This window comes from Centroberyx affinis, unplaced genomic scaffold (assembly GCF_046629955.1).
Source record: "Centroberyx affinis isolate AG114_WGS23_722 - 3 ecotype Tasmania unplaced genomic scaffold, CSIRO-AGI_Caff_v1 ptg009731l_1, whole genome shotgun sequence".
Taxonomy (NCBI): Eukaryota; Metazoa; Chordata; class Actinopteri; order Beryciformes; family Berycidae; genus Centroberyx; species Centroberyx affinis.
Genome location: NW_027284625.1, coordinates 1 through 14,309, shown reverse-complemented (window position 1 = coordinate 14,309; position 14,309 = coordinate 1). Strand labels below are relative to the sequence as shown.

The following is a 14,309-nucleotide window of genomic DNA, read 5'->3' as shown; positions in this document are numbered from 1 at the left end:
TTAGCACTTTAAACCCCTAGCTGCTGCTCAGAGGACACCAGTATAAGACTGTGGTTGTACTGGCCAGCTCCCAGTGCGAAGGTGTTGAACTGTATGAATGAGGTTAAAAGTATGGAGCTCAGTCAACCTGCCCTGGAGAAATAAAGGATGAAAATAGATCAGAGGACAGTCTCATTCACGGCTACACAGCGCTGTGCTGAGACTAATGTTACAGAACGTAACCTAATGATGGCATGACACAAAGACATCAATACATTTATTGATCAGTCTAATCTAGTCTAGTCTAAATCTATCCTCCACTTTCATTCACAGTACTACTTAATCCTCTGTCAATACAACTAAAATGTTTACTACTACTGCGATTACTACTACTACTGCAACTGCTTCTATTACTACTACTACTGCTACTGTTACTACTACTACTACTACTGCTACTACTACTACTAATAATAATAGTAATAGTAATGCATTTTATTTATAGCACACTTCAGATTAAAAACAAATTCCAATGTGCAACAGGAAAAGCTCATAAATACAGGTAACAACCATCATCATCAATAACAATAATAATGATGATAATGTATTTTATTTACTCATTAAATCAATGTGCTACAGGAAGAAAATGATAAAAAGAGGTAAAGCACAACAGTCACCATCATCATCATCACGTTGCCGTATTGATAATTGTATTTCTATCTTTTTATTTATTTTGACACTCCTCTGTTATGTAGTGATCGTGACATATGTTGGGACCTCCTTGAAAACGAGATGGTACATCTCAAGGGGTTTATCCTAATAAATACATTTTGAGCATCATCATCATCATCATCATCATCATCACCATTATCTCTAAATCACTCTGATGATAGTAACTGTTTTGTTGTTGTTGTTGCTGTTGTTGTTTTTGTTGCTGCTGTTGTTATTGTTGGTGTTTTTGTTGTTGTTATTGTTGTTGTTGCTGGTGGCAGCAGAGGCAGGTTGTTGTCGTGATAAATGACTCATCCTGGTCAAAAATGCATCAGTCTGGCGGAGACAAAGCGCAGGATCCATCAGACCAAACCCGCCGCGCGGCCGGCCGGCAGCAGAGGCACAGCAGTCCGCGGTGTGATCCGGGCGTGTCGCAGCTCAGCTGATGGGAATACTGGTTCTTCCAGTCTGCTCCTGTTTTAAGACCAGAAGCCTCCACCGTTAGTTCAGTGAGAAGCAGCCATGGCCTCCAACACAGCGACTATGGGGAATCTCCCCAGCGGGATAGGAATCTGTACAACCATCCCCGACATCCTCTATGTACCAGAACTGGTAAGTTATAGAGTTTCACAAGTTTTTCTAACTTGAAAGGAGCTTTAATAAGTTTTATCCGTAGACGCGCTTATTGGATTCAGCGATGCGCGCGTGACTTTCACTTTTACGCAGTTTTTACGCACGGATCAAAATAACGAATGCATTATCTTTAATAAGCGAGAGAGGGATTTACTTTTCTTAATCTGTGGTGGCGGTTAACTGGCTGTCACTCACTGAATAGATGTACACAATACTACGGTTTCCAAAACGCTTTGATAAATATTAACTTTGTTCCTGGAAGTTTTTGGTCTGGAGAACCCGGAGGGCTCTGAGCAGATATCAGGTTCTAAAGAAAACATTTTCTGAAAGATCTGAAAGTCTGATCGGGTGATAATGTGTTTATTCAGCCTCTGCTCATCCTCTGGTTTCCTATTCTGTGACTTCAGGTGAAGTCAGGTGGTGGAGTTATAAACCAGCTGATTATTCACTGGCAAAACCTGTTGCTGAATCACTACTAAACTGTGGAGCGCAGGAAACTCATAGCTAGTCTGGCATGTAGGAGACTGTTGTGGATCAGTGGGTAAAGATCCTGAGACCAGAACCACACCACTTCTACAAACTTACAGGAGATAATGTGCCAAGGCTGAACACTAGTAACTTAACATTATTGTTTTTCATTGCTGTTTTCATGGCATCTGGGCTCTAACTTTAACCAAATACCTCTGAAAAACTGGTTCTTCTTCTCTAATTAAAGGGTTTTAAATCGTTCTGCAGTCAGTCGACATCCAAGGTAAAAAGAGACAACAAGGGATCAAAGTCAGAGGTTGAACTCCGACCTTAACAAGTTTGGCTCTTGTTACCTATTTTATCTTGGTGCATCAAACAGTCCTTCTCCATTGACATTAAATTGGTTTTACGGTGCAGTTTGTGGCTTTAATTATGTTGTAATTGTCTTATATTGCAGATTAGGAATTTAACCTACAGTAATGGGAGACAGAGTAGTTGAGTGAATTCTGCTGATATCCAAATAAAACAGTGAGGATAGCTGATAACATTAAATTTAGACTCGTTTATCTGACGCTATTATCCAGAGAGACTTCCAGTGAGGTGAACAGTAGAATAAGCTTCAATTCCTAAAACACCAATATTACAATAAAGAAACTAGTAGTAACGGAAGTCAAGGGTCAGAGGTCACAGCCACCAGACCATAAATGAACCTGCATGATAGAGAAATGACAGGAACAGAGCTGACAAGAGAAGGTAAAGTTTTTTTTTCTTGCACAGTAGATTTGCAGGTTCTGTTATCGTGACTGGCAGGTGAAGCGTCACACCCAGACAGACCGCAGTGATGTGACGTCTGAACAAAGGAGGAATGTTGATAAAAAAAAGAGAGACATCTTCACATCAGGTCATGCATTCATTTAAAGGTTTTCTCTCAGGCACTCCTATGCTCTCTCCTACCCACACAAAGACACACACACACACATACAGTAGGCTATTATCATGCCAGGACATGAGAGGAGGGTGGAGTGCCATGAATAATGTAGACTGTCCTGTCAATCATTGGACATGTGGAGTGAGATGAGGGCCTGTGGTGGATTTACTGCTGGAACTGACGACGAGGTCTAATATTATCTGCAAATAATTTAAACTGTTTAGAAAAGCAGTATTAGGCTGCAGGAATATAGAAATCACAGCTAAGGTCGTTGCTGCCAGGAAACAAACTATATTTGTCCAACAGCCACAGCGGCTGACAGGTTCAGATAGGGCTGGGCGATATGGTTGAAATCAATATCACGATAATCATAAGGATTTTTCTCGATATCAGTATATATCATGATATGGTTCATCTATGCAAAATCACGTTAAATAATCAAATTAATGTTCATCTCATTGAACCGAATGGTGATGTTAGGTGTGATGTCAAACAAAACAGAAATATTCAAATAATATTCCTACCATACCTCATCAGAGTTTTTAAGTAAAATTTGCTTGTCATCATCAATTTAGACAGCAGAAATGTGTCATGATATTAAAATATCTTCATATCATCATGATATGATTCCACTGAAAGACGATAAACGATAATATCGAATTATCGCCCAGCCCTAGGTTCAGATATTCACCACATTCTCTATTTTAGCAGCCAACTAGATGTTTAGAACACAGCCATCATGAGAGGAAAAGGTGATTAGGTAATAATAAGGTAACAGGTGATTGTCATCAATGAACAGGTGATTATAATCAAATGACAGCCACAGCCACTGGTAAAGCACTGTATTGGTAGAAAACGCACATGGCATCATGGGAATACTATGAACAGAACTAAGACTCCAGATGACGGTTGGTTAGCTGTAGACCGGACTCTCTTACCACACATTTACCAGCATCTGGCTGCATGTCCCAGCCTGCTTGCTTTCCTCCACTGTGTTACACTCCACAGCGTGACAAAGTATGCACTGAGCTCCCTGATTGTCCCGCAAGGCATTGTGGGTATTAGATTCTCTGTCAATAGGCTTGTTTGAGATGACTACCTGCTTGCCTGGAAAGTAGACGAGAGTAGCCGAGTGCAGTCAGGGGAGGAGTCAACAAGCCGAACACTCTACCTCTTTTTCTTCTTCTTCAGTTTTGTTTAACGGCGGTTGATAAACAATTTACCGCCACCCACACTCACTGCTCAAACGACCCAGACCGTCACATGTTACTTATTTTTATTTTAATGTATGCATTACAGGTGGCATTTATGGAAAATATTACATAGCGTTCATGCTCATGGAGTGACATCATGGAATAGATATAAAAATGAATGTTTACGTATGTAAACACGGTTTTATGAATGAAGCTGGAACCATTGATTATCTACCCTTGGGTCAGAGCATTATACCAAATTAATCACACCTGTGGTGCGGTGTCACCAGCAGGGCGCTTTATCTCTGCTGCACACCCACACACTCACTCTCTTTTTAGCCGACTCAGAAGGGAGAGCCCATCTGCAAAGCTAGACCGCTGCAGGCCAGCAAGCCTCCCCTGGGATCCCCGAGATGGGGGTCTTGACTGTGCCGGTCGATGGATAGACTGCGTCCCCACCCTAACCTTCTGGGCCTCATCCAATGTGGCCTCCGCTGCAGGCCCAAACACCTCACCGGGGGTTATACCAGCCTCCAACACAGCAGCCCGGTCCGCCTCTGCCAGACCAGACTGGCTCATCCAAACGTGTCTCCAAGCTAGGGTCAACTGGGCTAGAGTGTTTCCCAAGACTCTAGCCTGAGCACTCGCCCCCTGTACATTAGGTCCGCCGGGTCTTTGGACTCCAAGTCTCTTATCAGACCCTCCAAGTACACCAATAGGAGAGCATTAGTATTAGCCAGCCTAGAGGCCATGGCTGTTGACTGAAAAGCCTTCACCACCAACCCGTCGGTGGCACGGCACCTCTTATGAGGGTGAAGAGCATCCCTACTGCCAGAGGCTGTGGCCCCAGCCAACATTGCAAAGGTCGAGCCAACCCTTGTGGTCCCGTCCAAACCGTGCTCTGCAGCCCCACCGAGAATGGCGAGTGCCGAGCGGGGAGCTGTCACCTCCCTAGGTTTTGCCAAAGACATCTGCAGATGCTTGACAAAATCTGGAAACACCGGCAATGGAGACTGTTTCAGCCCCCGAGGGTCTCGGCCCAGCGCAGAAGCCCTAGGAGGGGATGGTGGAGGGGGAACACCAGCAGCTACTGCAGCACGCGAGACCAAAGTCTCGACTGACAACTCACCAGCCCCCAAGGAGGAGGTCTTACCTACCCGGGAATTGGCATCGGCATCATCCATTCCCTCATAATCATCCTCACCCTCAGAGGAGCTGTGGTCAGAGCCGTCGGTCTTATCCAGGTTATCTGAGGCTGTTGGGACAGGACGTCAGGATGGGCGCGCTTAGGGGGGGAACCCCGACCCCGCTCAATCTGCAGCTCAAGCAGTTGGTGTTGACTTGCAGCCATATTTTCTATGGTCTTACGCATTTCCTTGCATGCCTCTGCATGAGGTCCACCCGTGGATCACAGACTGGGACAGAATCTTCCCACTTCCTCTTCCTGGAGCACTTCTTCCCCTTTGCTGGGCCACCTGCATCAGGAGGAACTTGAACCTGGCCCGGCGGCATTACATCGTCCGGACCACTGTCTCTTGCATCATCCTCCTGGGATGCCATCCTCCAACTGTTAATTCAGCAAAACAAAATTATAGCAAATATGCGCATATGTATGTTTTGTTTTTTTATATGCAAAAATATAAATGTAAGGCAATACCCCTTTAAATTAATGCAACTGGGGAAACACTTTGACAGTATGATATGTACTCTACCCCCCCCCCCCCCACACACACACACACACACAGTTGAAGCTTAGAAGAGAACCCTCCTGCGTTCTGCCCCGCCTCTCTACCAGTGCGAGTCCCTGCTGGAGTTAAACCCCAAGCGCTGTCTCTTTCCCTCTAAAAAAGAAATCACAGCAACAAAACAGGTAAAACAAAACAGGTAAAACAAAACAGGTAAAACAAAACAGCGCCTCACTCCAGAAACTGCAGCAGCCTCGTTCCCGCGAGATTCCCGTGGCTCGCGCAGTCGGGTCGGCGGAGCAAGTCGGACAACTTTTCTACCCATCATGCAACAGACCAAGCGAGTCGCTGGTCAAAACTGCACAGGACTTGCTCATCTCAAACGAGCCTATTATCACAACACAACAGAAGTTCAAATGGCTGGATTTTCTTTAAATCTCAACATATCAACATGTGGCTTGGCAGACAAAGTTTTGTTTCTGACCAACCTGTAGAGTTTCAAGTGGATTGATTACTTTGTCATAATTTCACAGTCAGGTGAACTTTTTGTGCAAATTTGAAAAATTTTTTATAGGTTAATAACTTGGACATTTTTGGACTGATCCCTTAGCTTTTCACAAACTAAATGAAAGCATAACCAATTAATGTACTTGCTAAATTCCGTGTCATTCAGACCTGTGGTTCATGAGAAGAATATTTTTAAAGATTTTTCAAAAAGTTAAAAATGGAGGCCAAACATTTATGGCAGACATTATGGAGAGGCAAAAATGTTCCTCATGTCCAGATACATATCTGTACCAAGTTTCACATCTCTATGACAAACAGTGCGGTGGGGCTGAGCCTTAGAATTTGTGGGCTAGTTGTAGCGCCCCCTATGGGCCAATCAGTAGCCTACTATTGTTTGTGTCCAGGTTAAGAGTCACCAGGACTGTCTGTGTGCCAAATTAGAAAAAAAGTTACCCATTTATTGGCCTGTATACATAATGATAATAATACGCAGTGGTAACCAGACTAACAAAAATGACAAACAGAAGTTATTCTTGCAGTACTACAGCAGGTTGGCCTGGTGGTTTGAGCCATGGTTCCCAACTCCAGAGTACGTCTGGTTTTCTATCCTACCAGACAGTAAATATCATTCACCTGGTGTCCCAGGTCTAAATCAGTCCTATTAGACAGCTAGATTGAAAACCAGTACTATAGTCTCTGGAGTTGGGAACCAGTGGGTTACAGCAGCTGTCCCATAATGGAAAGGTCCCAGGTTTGATCCTCACAAAAGTCAAGTCGCAGTGTCCTTGAGCAAGACACTAACGCTCATTCACTGTATGTCTGCCTGGATGAGAGCATCAGCTTAACATAAGGTTAATTCCCCAGACGTCTTTAAATAAGTAAAGTCTTGATGAACAGCAGGACCGGATGTCAGCGGGGTGAGCGGGCCTAAATCTTGTCTGATGATGTGACATGACTTAAGTTTCCTCAGCTTTGCTCTGGACTAGACTGAAACCCGCTGCTTCCTCTTAACTCCACATCATTTTACTAGTTCCTACTTCAGCGATACTCTAATCCAGAGTGACTGACTGAGTGAACAGGTGTGGCTTCCATGTCTTTATAAAATGACACTTGGCTGTTGCAGGGACCAAACCTGTGAGCTTTCGGTTACAGGATGGTTTCAGTAAACATGAAAGCACCCAAACGAGTGTTAACAGAAGTTTGAATGTTCTAGATTAGCAACATTAGTAGAAACCAATAGTGAAGAACGCAGGGTTTCCACTAATCCGTCCCTGGTGTGTTGCAGGTGTTTGGCGGTCTGGTGTGGATCCTGGTGGCGTGCACGCTGGTGGTGCCGGCGAACCCTCAGGGCTGGGTCATGTTCGTCTCCGTCTTCTGCTTCATCATGACCTTCGTCTGGCTGTTGGTGTTCGCCTGTGGGGGGCATCACAACAGAGGCAGCTGGGCGGCCGCAGTAAGTGGTTCACTCTTTAAAAAAAAAAAAAAAAAAAGACAGGTCATTTATAAAGCTGCACTAGGCAACTTTGCACATTGGCGGCCCCAAGTGGCAGCGAGAGGTTATTGTTTGAATTTTGAGGACTTTGGATTGGTCACATCCTGTGTGAAGAAGATTTCCCACCAGTGAGCAAACTGACAGCAGAATTTAATTTGGACAAACAGGGAGAATCTACAGCGGCTCAGTTAGTGGGGATGAGACGCTCTGCTCTGCTGCAGCATCACTTCCTGATTTAGGGTAATAAGACGGCTGGAGTTTTACATACAAATCTGCAGCTTTAACTCGTCCATGTGTCTAGTGTGACCATATAGGTACTCTCAGCCATAGACTTGCATAGTACCTAACATTACAATCAACTAATGAGACCCACACAAGTTGTTCAAGTGAATGAATCAAACAGACGTGCGTTTCAGAAGAAAAATATATATAAGTTGCTTTATTTTCATTAGGATCAGTCTTACCTTATCAGTCAAATCATTAAGGGGAGAGGGACAGGAGGCCCAGACCCACCGGGGTAAAGGGGTTCTGCTACCACCAGTACGGTGAACAGAACTCAGTGCACTGCAAAACAATCTACACGCATTAGTGATCATAAGCCAAACAAGTGAATTTATAGTGATTTAACAACAGTGAACAACCAAACCTGAACCAAAGTATGAATTAAACTAAACACTGATGTTATCTCCCCCCGGTACTGGGCCTGAAACCAACCAAAAGCGTTAGAGGGGAATAGGACAATAAAAAATATACTTAAAAATATGTTATTATTACTACATGTCATGTTATGTATTAGTATTAATTACATGTTATGTGCAAACATTATATGTACAAACAGCGGCTGGCAGCCTCAGCCATGACAAGGCTTTCCTGCAACACAACAAACAAGATAAATGAAAGTCAACATCTACCTCCAGACCAAAGCTCATTTCCTGTAGCACAATACCTCAGAGAGACCATTCCCCTACAAATACCACCAACAAATGTTATATTTACCTTTTATGCACCACCCAACAGTCACACACAAAAAAAGGCAGGCACGTCTGGGATGTCCTAAACATGACACAAGGTTGAATCACTTGTCTCCAATCAAACAGCAATGTTACAGCAATATCCAATAAGGACATCCTACCTCAAAGTGGTTCTCACCCTTCCCAATGCAACTGCTGCAATTGGAACACTGATCACCTAAAAAATATGAATATAGTACAATCATAGAACATGATAGAAATGAAAAGCAAATGTGTAGATGCAAACACACCTTAAGTGTATGGCAACTCCTTATGTTGGGTTGCTGCTCCAGCCACCATTTAAATCAACAACAGGCTGTTTGCTTCACATGCATTACACATAACCAGCATTCACCAAACAATGCAGCTATCAAGTGCAAGGCAGAAACAGGCGGCTTTATACTCTCATTAGCTCCCAGGTGACAGTGATTAGCTAGTGGGCTAACCCTACCTGTCAGTTACCTAGTGGGCAGGTCCTACCTGTCACACCAGTTTGGGAGAGCATCCATTTGGAGTAATTGCAAAGACAGTAGTGAACTAGTAGTCACTGCAGTAGTGCAGTTTCACCAAGGTAAAATGTAGATGTCAAGTCAAGCCAAGTGTATTTCTACAGCCATTCATCACAGCACGACTCCAAGGACTTTACAGAGAACAAGCCTAGCTAGATCTAACCGATCAACAATCAATCACAAAACACAATGATGTAATACAGTCTGCAACAAAATAAAACACAAGAAAACAAAACAAAGCACAAAACACAAATTAGCATACAGAGCGGAGGACAGTGACCTGTTGCTACTAGATAATGTTCCTGAATCCAAACATACTAGCATACAGTAAGTTCCTGATTATAATTGTTTATGACTGTGTTTATGAAAGCCTACTGTATGTGTATGGTTACATAACATCTAGCTTGTTGCTTTTTTTTTAATCTTTTTTTTTTTTTAAAACAGCTTTAAAAAGCAAACTATCTGTTTATACTTCATTATTATTGATAGGTAATTATAAAACCACAAGTCTAATACTCTAATATATCTCCATCAGCAATAGCAATAGCAATGGTTACAAGTAAAAAGGGTAAAGAAGAAGAAGAAGAAGAAGAATTTGTGAAATTTTAAACATTTCAGTCTAAACCACATCTAATTCCAGATTAAGCCCCACCCACTTATGTTTTTATCTTAATACGGATACAAATAGAAATGATTTGGTTGGTTGAACAAATACAGATATAAATAGTAGCACACAAGCTTATTAGCTGACCAACAGGCCGACCAAGAACCACCATATGAATAAATTATCAGTTTTATCTCAGTGCAACCAAATAAAAACTCTCATTGAAATACGACACCAGCTACACTGAGACTGTTGTGAAACAGTGTCTGTGTGTGTTTACAGAGCTCACCACTGGTCCGCTGGCAGGACGGTCACTGTCTGTCTGTCTGTCTGTTATGGTAAGAGGTATTCATGTCCTGTTTTCTTCTTCTTCTTCTTCTTCTTCTTCTTCTTCTTCTTCTTCTTCTTCTTCTTCTTCTTCCTCCTCCTCCTCCTCCTCCTCTGTCATCCCACCCAGGACTTTGTGTATCACGGCCTGGCTGCCTTCTTCTACCTCAGTGCTTCAGTGGCTTTGGCCAAAGTGACTCTGGAAATGAAAGATGGCGTCCTCCAAAACTACCAGCTGGACATTTCTGCAGTGGTGAGTCCAGCAGAGCTCCTCCAACATGGAGGAGTCTGGCTGCTTTCATGTTGACTGGATGTTGAATTGTCTACAGATTGTTTATTACAGCAATATCACAGCAATACACATCAATATACTCCATATAGGCCTTTATCTTAAAACAGTGATTCTCAACCTTTTTCACATCAAGGACCCCTAATTTAGTCCACATTAGGGCCACGGACCCCCATTTGATGAGATTTTGTCTCTCTGACCCAAATCTGAGAATATTTTTATTGTTAGATATGATTTTGTCCAGAATTCCATGACTAAATGTAAACTATGATCAAAACAGTCATTCTAATACATTCTCCAATTGTATTAGAGTAACTTCTTGTAAATGAAATAATGCTGAAGTTTAACAATTCATCAATTTGCTGGGGACCCTCTGGAACCCCAACAAGAACCCCTGGTTGTCCCCGGACCCCACGTTGAGAACCACTGTCTTAAAGGACAAGTCCAGTGTGATTTGAGTTTTTTGCTCATTTTTTTTACCATTTCCATTCCTTAAATGTAAATTCTGACAGTTGTTATATACATGAACCACGATTAAAGATATTCTTAAATCAGTTTTGCCAAACCTCTCAGGCTCATTCACTCCCATTCAATTCTTATTTCTGCTTTCTGCTTGTAAGAGGCAAGATACCACTTCCGGGTCACTACATGTCTGATTTCTGCATTTTCCTCACCAAAATAAATCTTTCAATCTATAGCTAACGTTCTCTGTGGTTGTCAATCACAACCCAGTCAAGCCAACAAAGCAAAGCAGGACTCTGCCTCCAGCTATAGTCTGTAAATGAAATGGAAATGAAATTGCTGCCCTCTTCTTTACTGGGAGTAACTTGTAATATTTAGACAGAGTTTGTTTCAGAATATTTAATTTAAAAAACAACTAAGACGAAGGAAAAATAGCAATATGTCCAAATGTGATAAAAGCTGGAAAACAATCTACAGTGATGGAAAACAGTGGAAGTGCAAAAACTCCAATCACACTGGAACTGTCCTTTAATGACACTTGCTGCATCTGTTTACCATTGGACCCAGCCTCCGTCTCATGGTGCGGGTCGATATATTGCTGATTGGAACTTCTTTAGACCAGATTAAACCAGGTCTGCACTTTAAAGGTGTCACAACTGAGACTTATGTCGGCTTTTAAACTCATTTAAGTTTTCAAAGCCTAACAACTCAGTGATGTTGACTGAGTTGTGTCCATGCTGCTGCTGTAGACAGGAGTCTCTGTGAGGAAGACCACATCCTGACTTCCTCCTCCTCTTCTCTTCCAGGTCTTCTCCTACATAGCGACCCTCCTCTACTTCATCCACACCATCCTGTCTGCCATCCGGTGGAAGTCCTTCTAGCTGCGACCGGGCTGCAGAGCCTCACTAACCGCACCAGGACAAATATTGTTTTTATTTTTTACACCTGTAAATAAAGCCACGGCACACTGAGATGAAGGCAAGGCTGTGGAGGAGTCAGTCCTGGTTTGGTTTTCCCTCTGCTGGGAGTGGAGGAGAAGACTTGGGAAGCTGTTTTTTCCTGTGAAGACACCAGAGCTGCGGAGCAACATCTGGATCTGTCATCCTACGTCATCCTACAACATCCTACTGCATCCTACAACACACTACTGCATCCTACAGCATCCCACAACATCCTACAGCATCCCACAACATCCTACAGCATCCCACAACATCCTACTGCATCCTACAGCATCCCACAACATCCTACTGCATCCCACAACATCCTACAGCGTTCTACAGCATCCCACAACATCCTACTGCATCCTACTGCATCCTACTGCATCCCACAACATCCTACTGCATCCTACTGCATCCCACAACATCCCACAACATCCTACAGCATCCTACTGCATCCCACAACATCCTACAGCATCCTACAGCATCCTACTGCATCCCACAACATCCTACAGCATCCCACAACATCCCACAACATCCTACAGCATCCCACATCCTACAACATCATACAGCATCCTACTGCATCCCACAACATCCTACTGCATCCTACTGCATCCTACTGCATCCGACTGCATCCTAAAGCATCCCACAACATCCTACAGCATCCTACAGCATCCCACAACATCCTACAGCTTCCCACAACATCCTACAGCATCCTACAGCATCCCACAACATCCTACTGCATCCCACAACATCCTACTGCATCTACAACATCCTACAGCATCCTACAACATCCTACAACATCCTACTGCATCCTACAGCATCCTACTGCATCCTACAGCATCCCACAACATCCTACAGCATCCCACATCCTACAGCATCCCACAACATCCTACTGCATCCCACAACATCCTACAGCATCCCACATCCTACAACATCCTACTGCATCCCACAACATCCTACAGCATCCCACATCCTACAACATCCTACTGCATCCCACAGCATCCTACAGCATCTCACAGCATCTCATAGCATCCTACGGCATCTCACAGCATCCTTCAGCATCCCACGGCATCCTACAGCATCCTACTGCATCTCACAGCATCCTACAGCATCTCACAGCATCCTACAGCATCACACAACATCCTACAGCATCTCACAGCATCCTACAGCATCCTACAGCATCTCACAGCATCCTACAGCATCTCACAGCATCCTACAGCATCCCACAACATCCTACAGCATCTCACAGCATCCTACTGCATCTCACAGCATCCTACAATATCCTTCAGCATCCTGTCATGACTGGTGGAATCAGAAGGCCTCAGTCCGTCCTGTCGGGGATCCAAAGCGATGAGTGACAGTTCAGACTCAAACACTGTGCTAGCTAACTGCCAGCCGACCAGCCGAGCCTGATGGTCTGTGTCACAGCTGGAACACCAGAGCTGTCGGACTGTCAGCTGCATCCGTTGTCTTAAAGCACTGCAATACTGTAGATCCACACAGGCTGGAGCTGCTACCAAACCTCTCATTATATCATTATACCTGCTGACATGACACATTTATCAGTTCTCACCCAGCCTGCACACATCAGCATGGCTCACATCAGGACAGGATGACAAAAGTACAGAATGAATGTTTAGATTTAGCTCACTGAAGATGGGAATCTGCGGATGGGGGACGATGTCATCCCCTCCTGCTTAGCCCCCTCCTCTTTGGATCTATACTGGAATAATTGTTACTGCAGTCAATTTTTTGTTTGTTTTTCCTTTTATTAAATGGTTTAGATTGGTATTTATACTCAGTTGTTTTAACGAAAGGTCTGATGTGGCTGTTTTGTATTTTTGTAAGTTTCCAGCTCAAACAGAAGAAAATAAAATGTCAAACTGAGCAGGAAACAGGAGGCAGGATGTATGATTTTTTTTTTCTTTTTGTAAAGTTAGCCTTTGCTACTGACAGCTTCTTTTTTGTAAATTTTTGAAACTGCCGAATTCGTTGAAAATGAATAAATGTGTTTGTTTTGAAACATTTGAGACCAAAAATCACTTTAATCACCAAGTCCAAAAATGAGCAGGAATTAGTGTTGGTAACATGTAGTACAGACTGACACAGATAGACAGGAGAATATACACATCACTGTAATGTCTTCAGTGTTAATACACACAATACAAGACACCAAGCAGCATCCACTCTGTCTGCAGGGTGGAGACAGGGACCAATCAGACGCTGTGTTGCTACCTTAGCTGTCTCCATGGTTACAGAGGGCGGGGGGGGGGGGGGGGGGGGGTTGATGGGGGTGATGCCGGCTGTTGACACTTATTAATATTTCACCAGCAGCAACACCAGGTGAAGCAGAGAGGGCAAACACACCGATCTGGTTCGGTCAGTAAACCGCAGAGTTTACACTTCACTGAAAAAACACAGTGACTCTGCTGGTGTCAGCGGATGGGCGGGGGGGTGGGGGGGTGGGGGGGGCAAACCAGTACCTGATGAGTTGTTCAGTTTGTTTTGGCGAACTGACTTAAAACAGGCAGAGGGACAAAGGAAAACGGTCAAAATGAACCACGAGATATAAAACAC

General features: G+C 43.6%; 1 protein-coding gene across 1 annotated transcript; it reads left to right on the top strand.

Annotated features, from left to right (window-relative positions):
• Nucleotides 1–1,160: 1,160 nt before the first annotated feature.
• LOC139640534 (myelin and lymphocyte protein-like) lies at nt 1,161–12,210 on the top strand. The gene is made up of 4 exons (XM_071514709.1): nt 1,161–1,299; nt 7,387–7,554; nt 10,174–10,296; nt 11,601–12,210. The coding sequence occupies exons 1-4, from the start codon at nt 1,210–1,212 to the stop codon at nt 11,673–11,675; spliced, it is 456 nt and encodes a 151-aa protein (XP_071370810.1). The 5' UTR covers nt 1,161–1,209; the 3' UTR covers nt 11,676–12,210.
• Nucleotides 12,211–14,309: the final 2,099 nt, after the last annotated feature.

What these genes read in the sequence shown, in the direction of transcription:
- LOC139640534 (XM_071514709.1), top strand. Translation starts at nt 1,210, where the DNA reads ATGGCCTCCAACACAGCGACTATGGGGAATCTCCCCAGCGGGATAGGA. An exon ending in GAGGCAGCTGGGCGGCCGCA is followed by an intron (nt 7,555 to 10,173) that starts GTAAGTGGTTCA and finishes CATCCCACCCAG; the next exon opens with GACTTTGTGTATCACGGCCT. An exon ending in AGCTGGACATTTCTGCAGTG is followed by an intron (nt 10,297 to 11,600) that starts GTGAGTCCAGCA and finishes CTTCTCTTCCAG; the next exon opens with GTCTTCTCCTACATAGCGAC.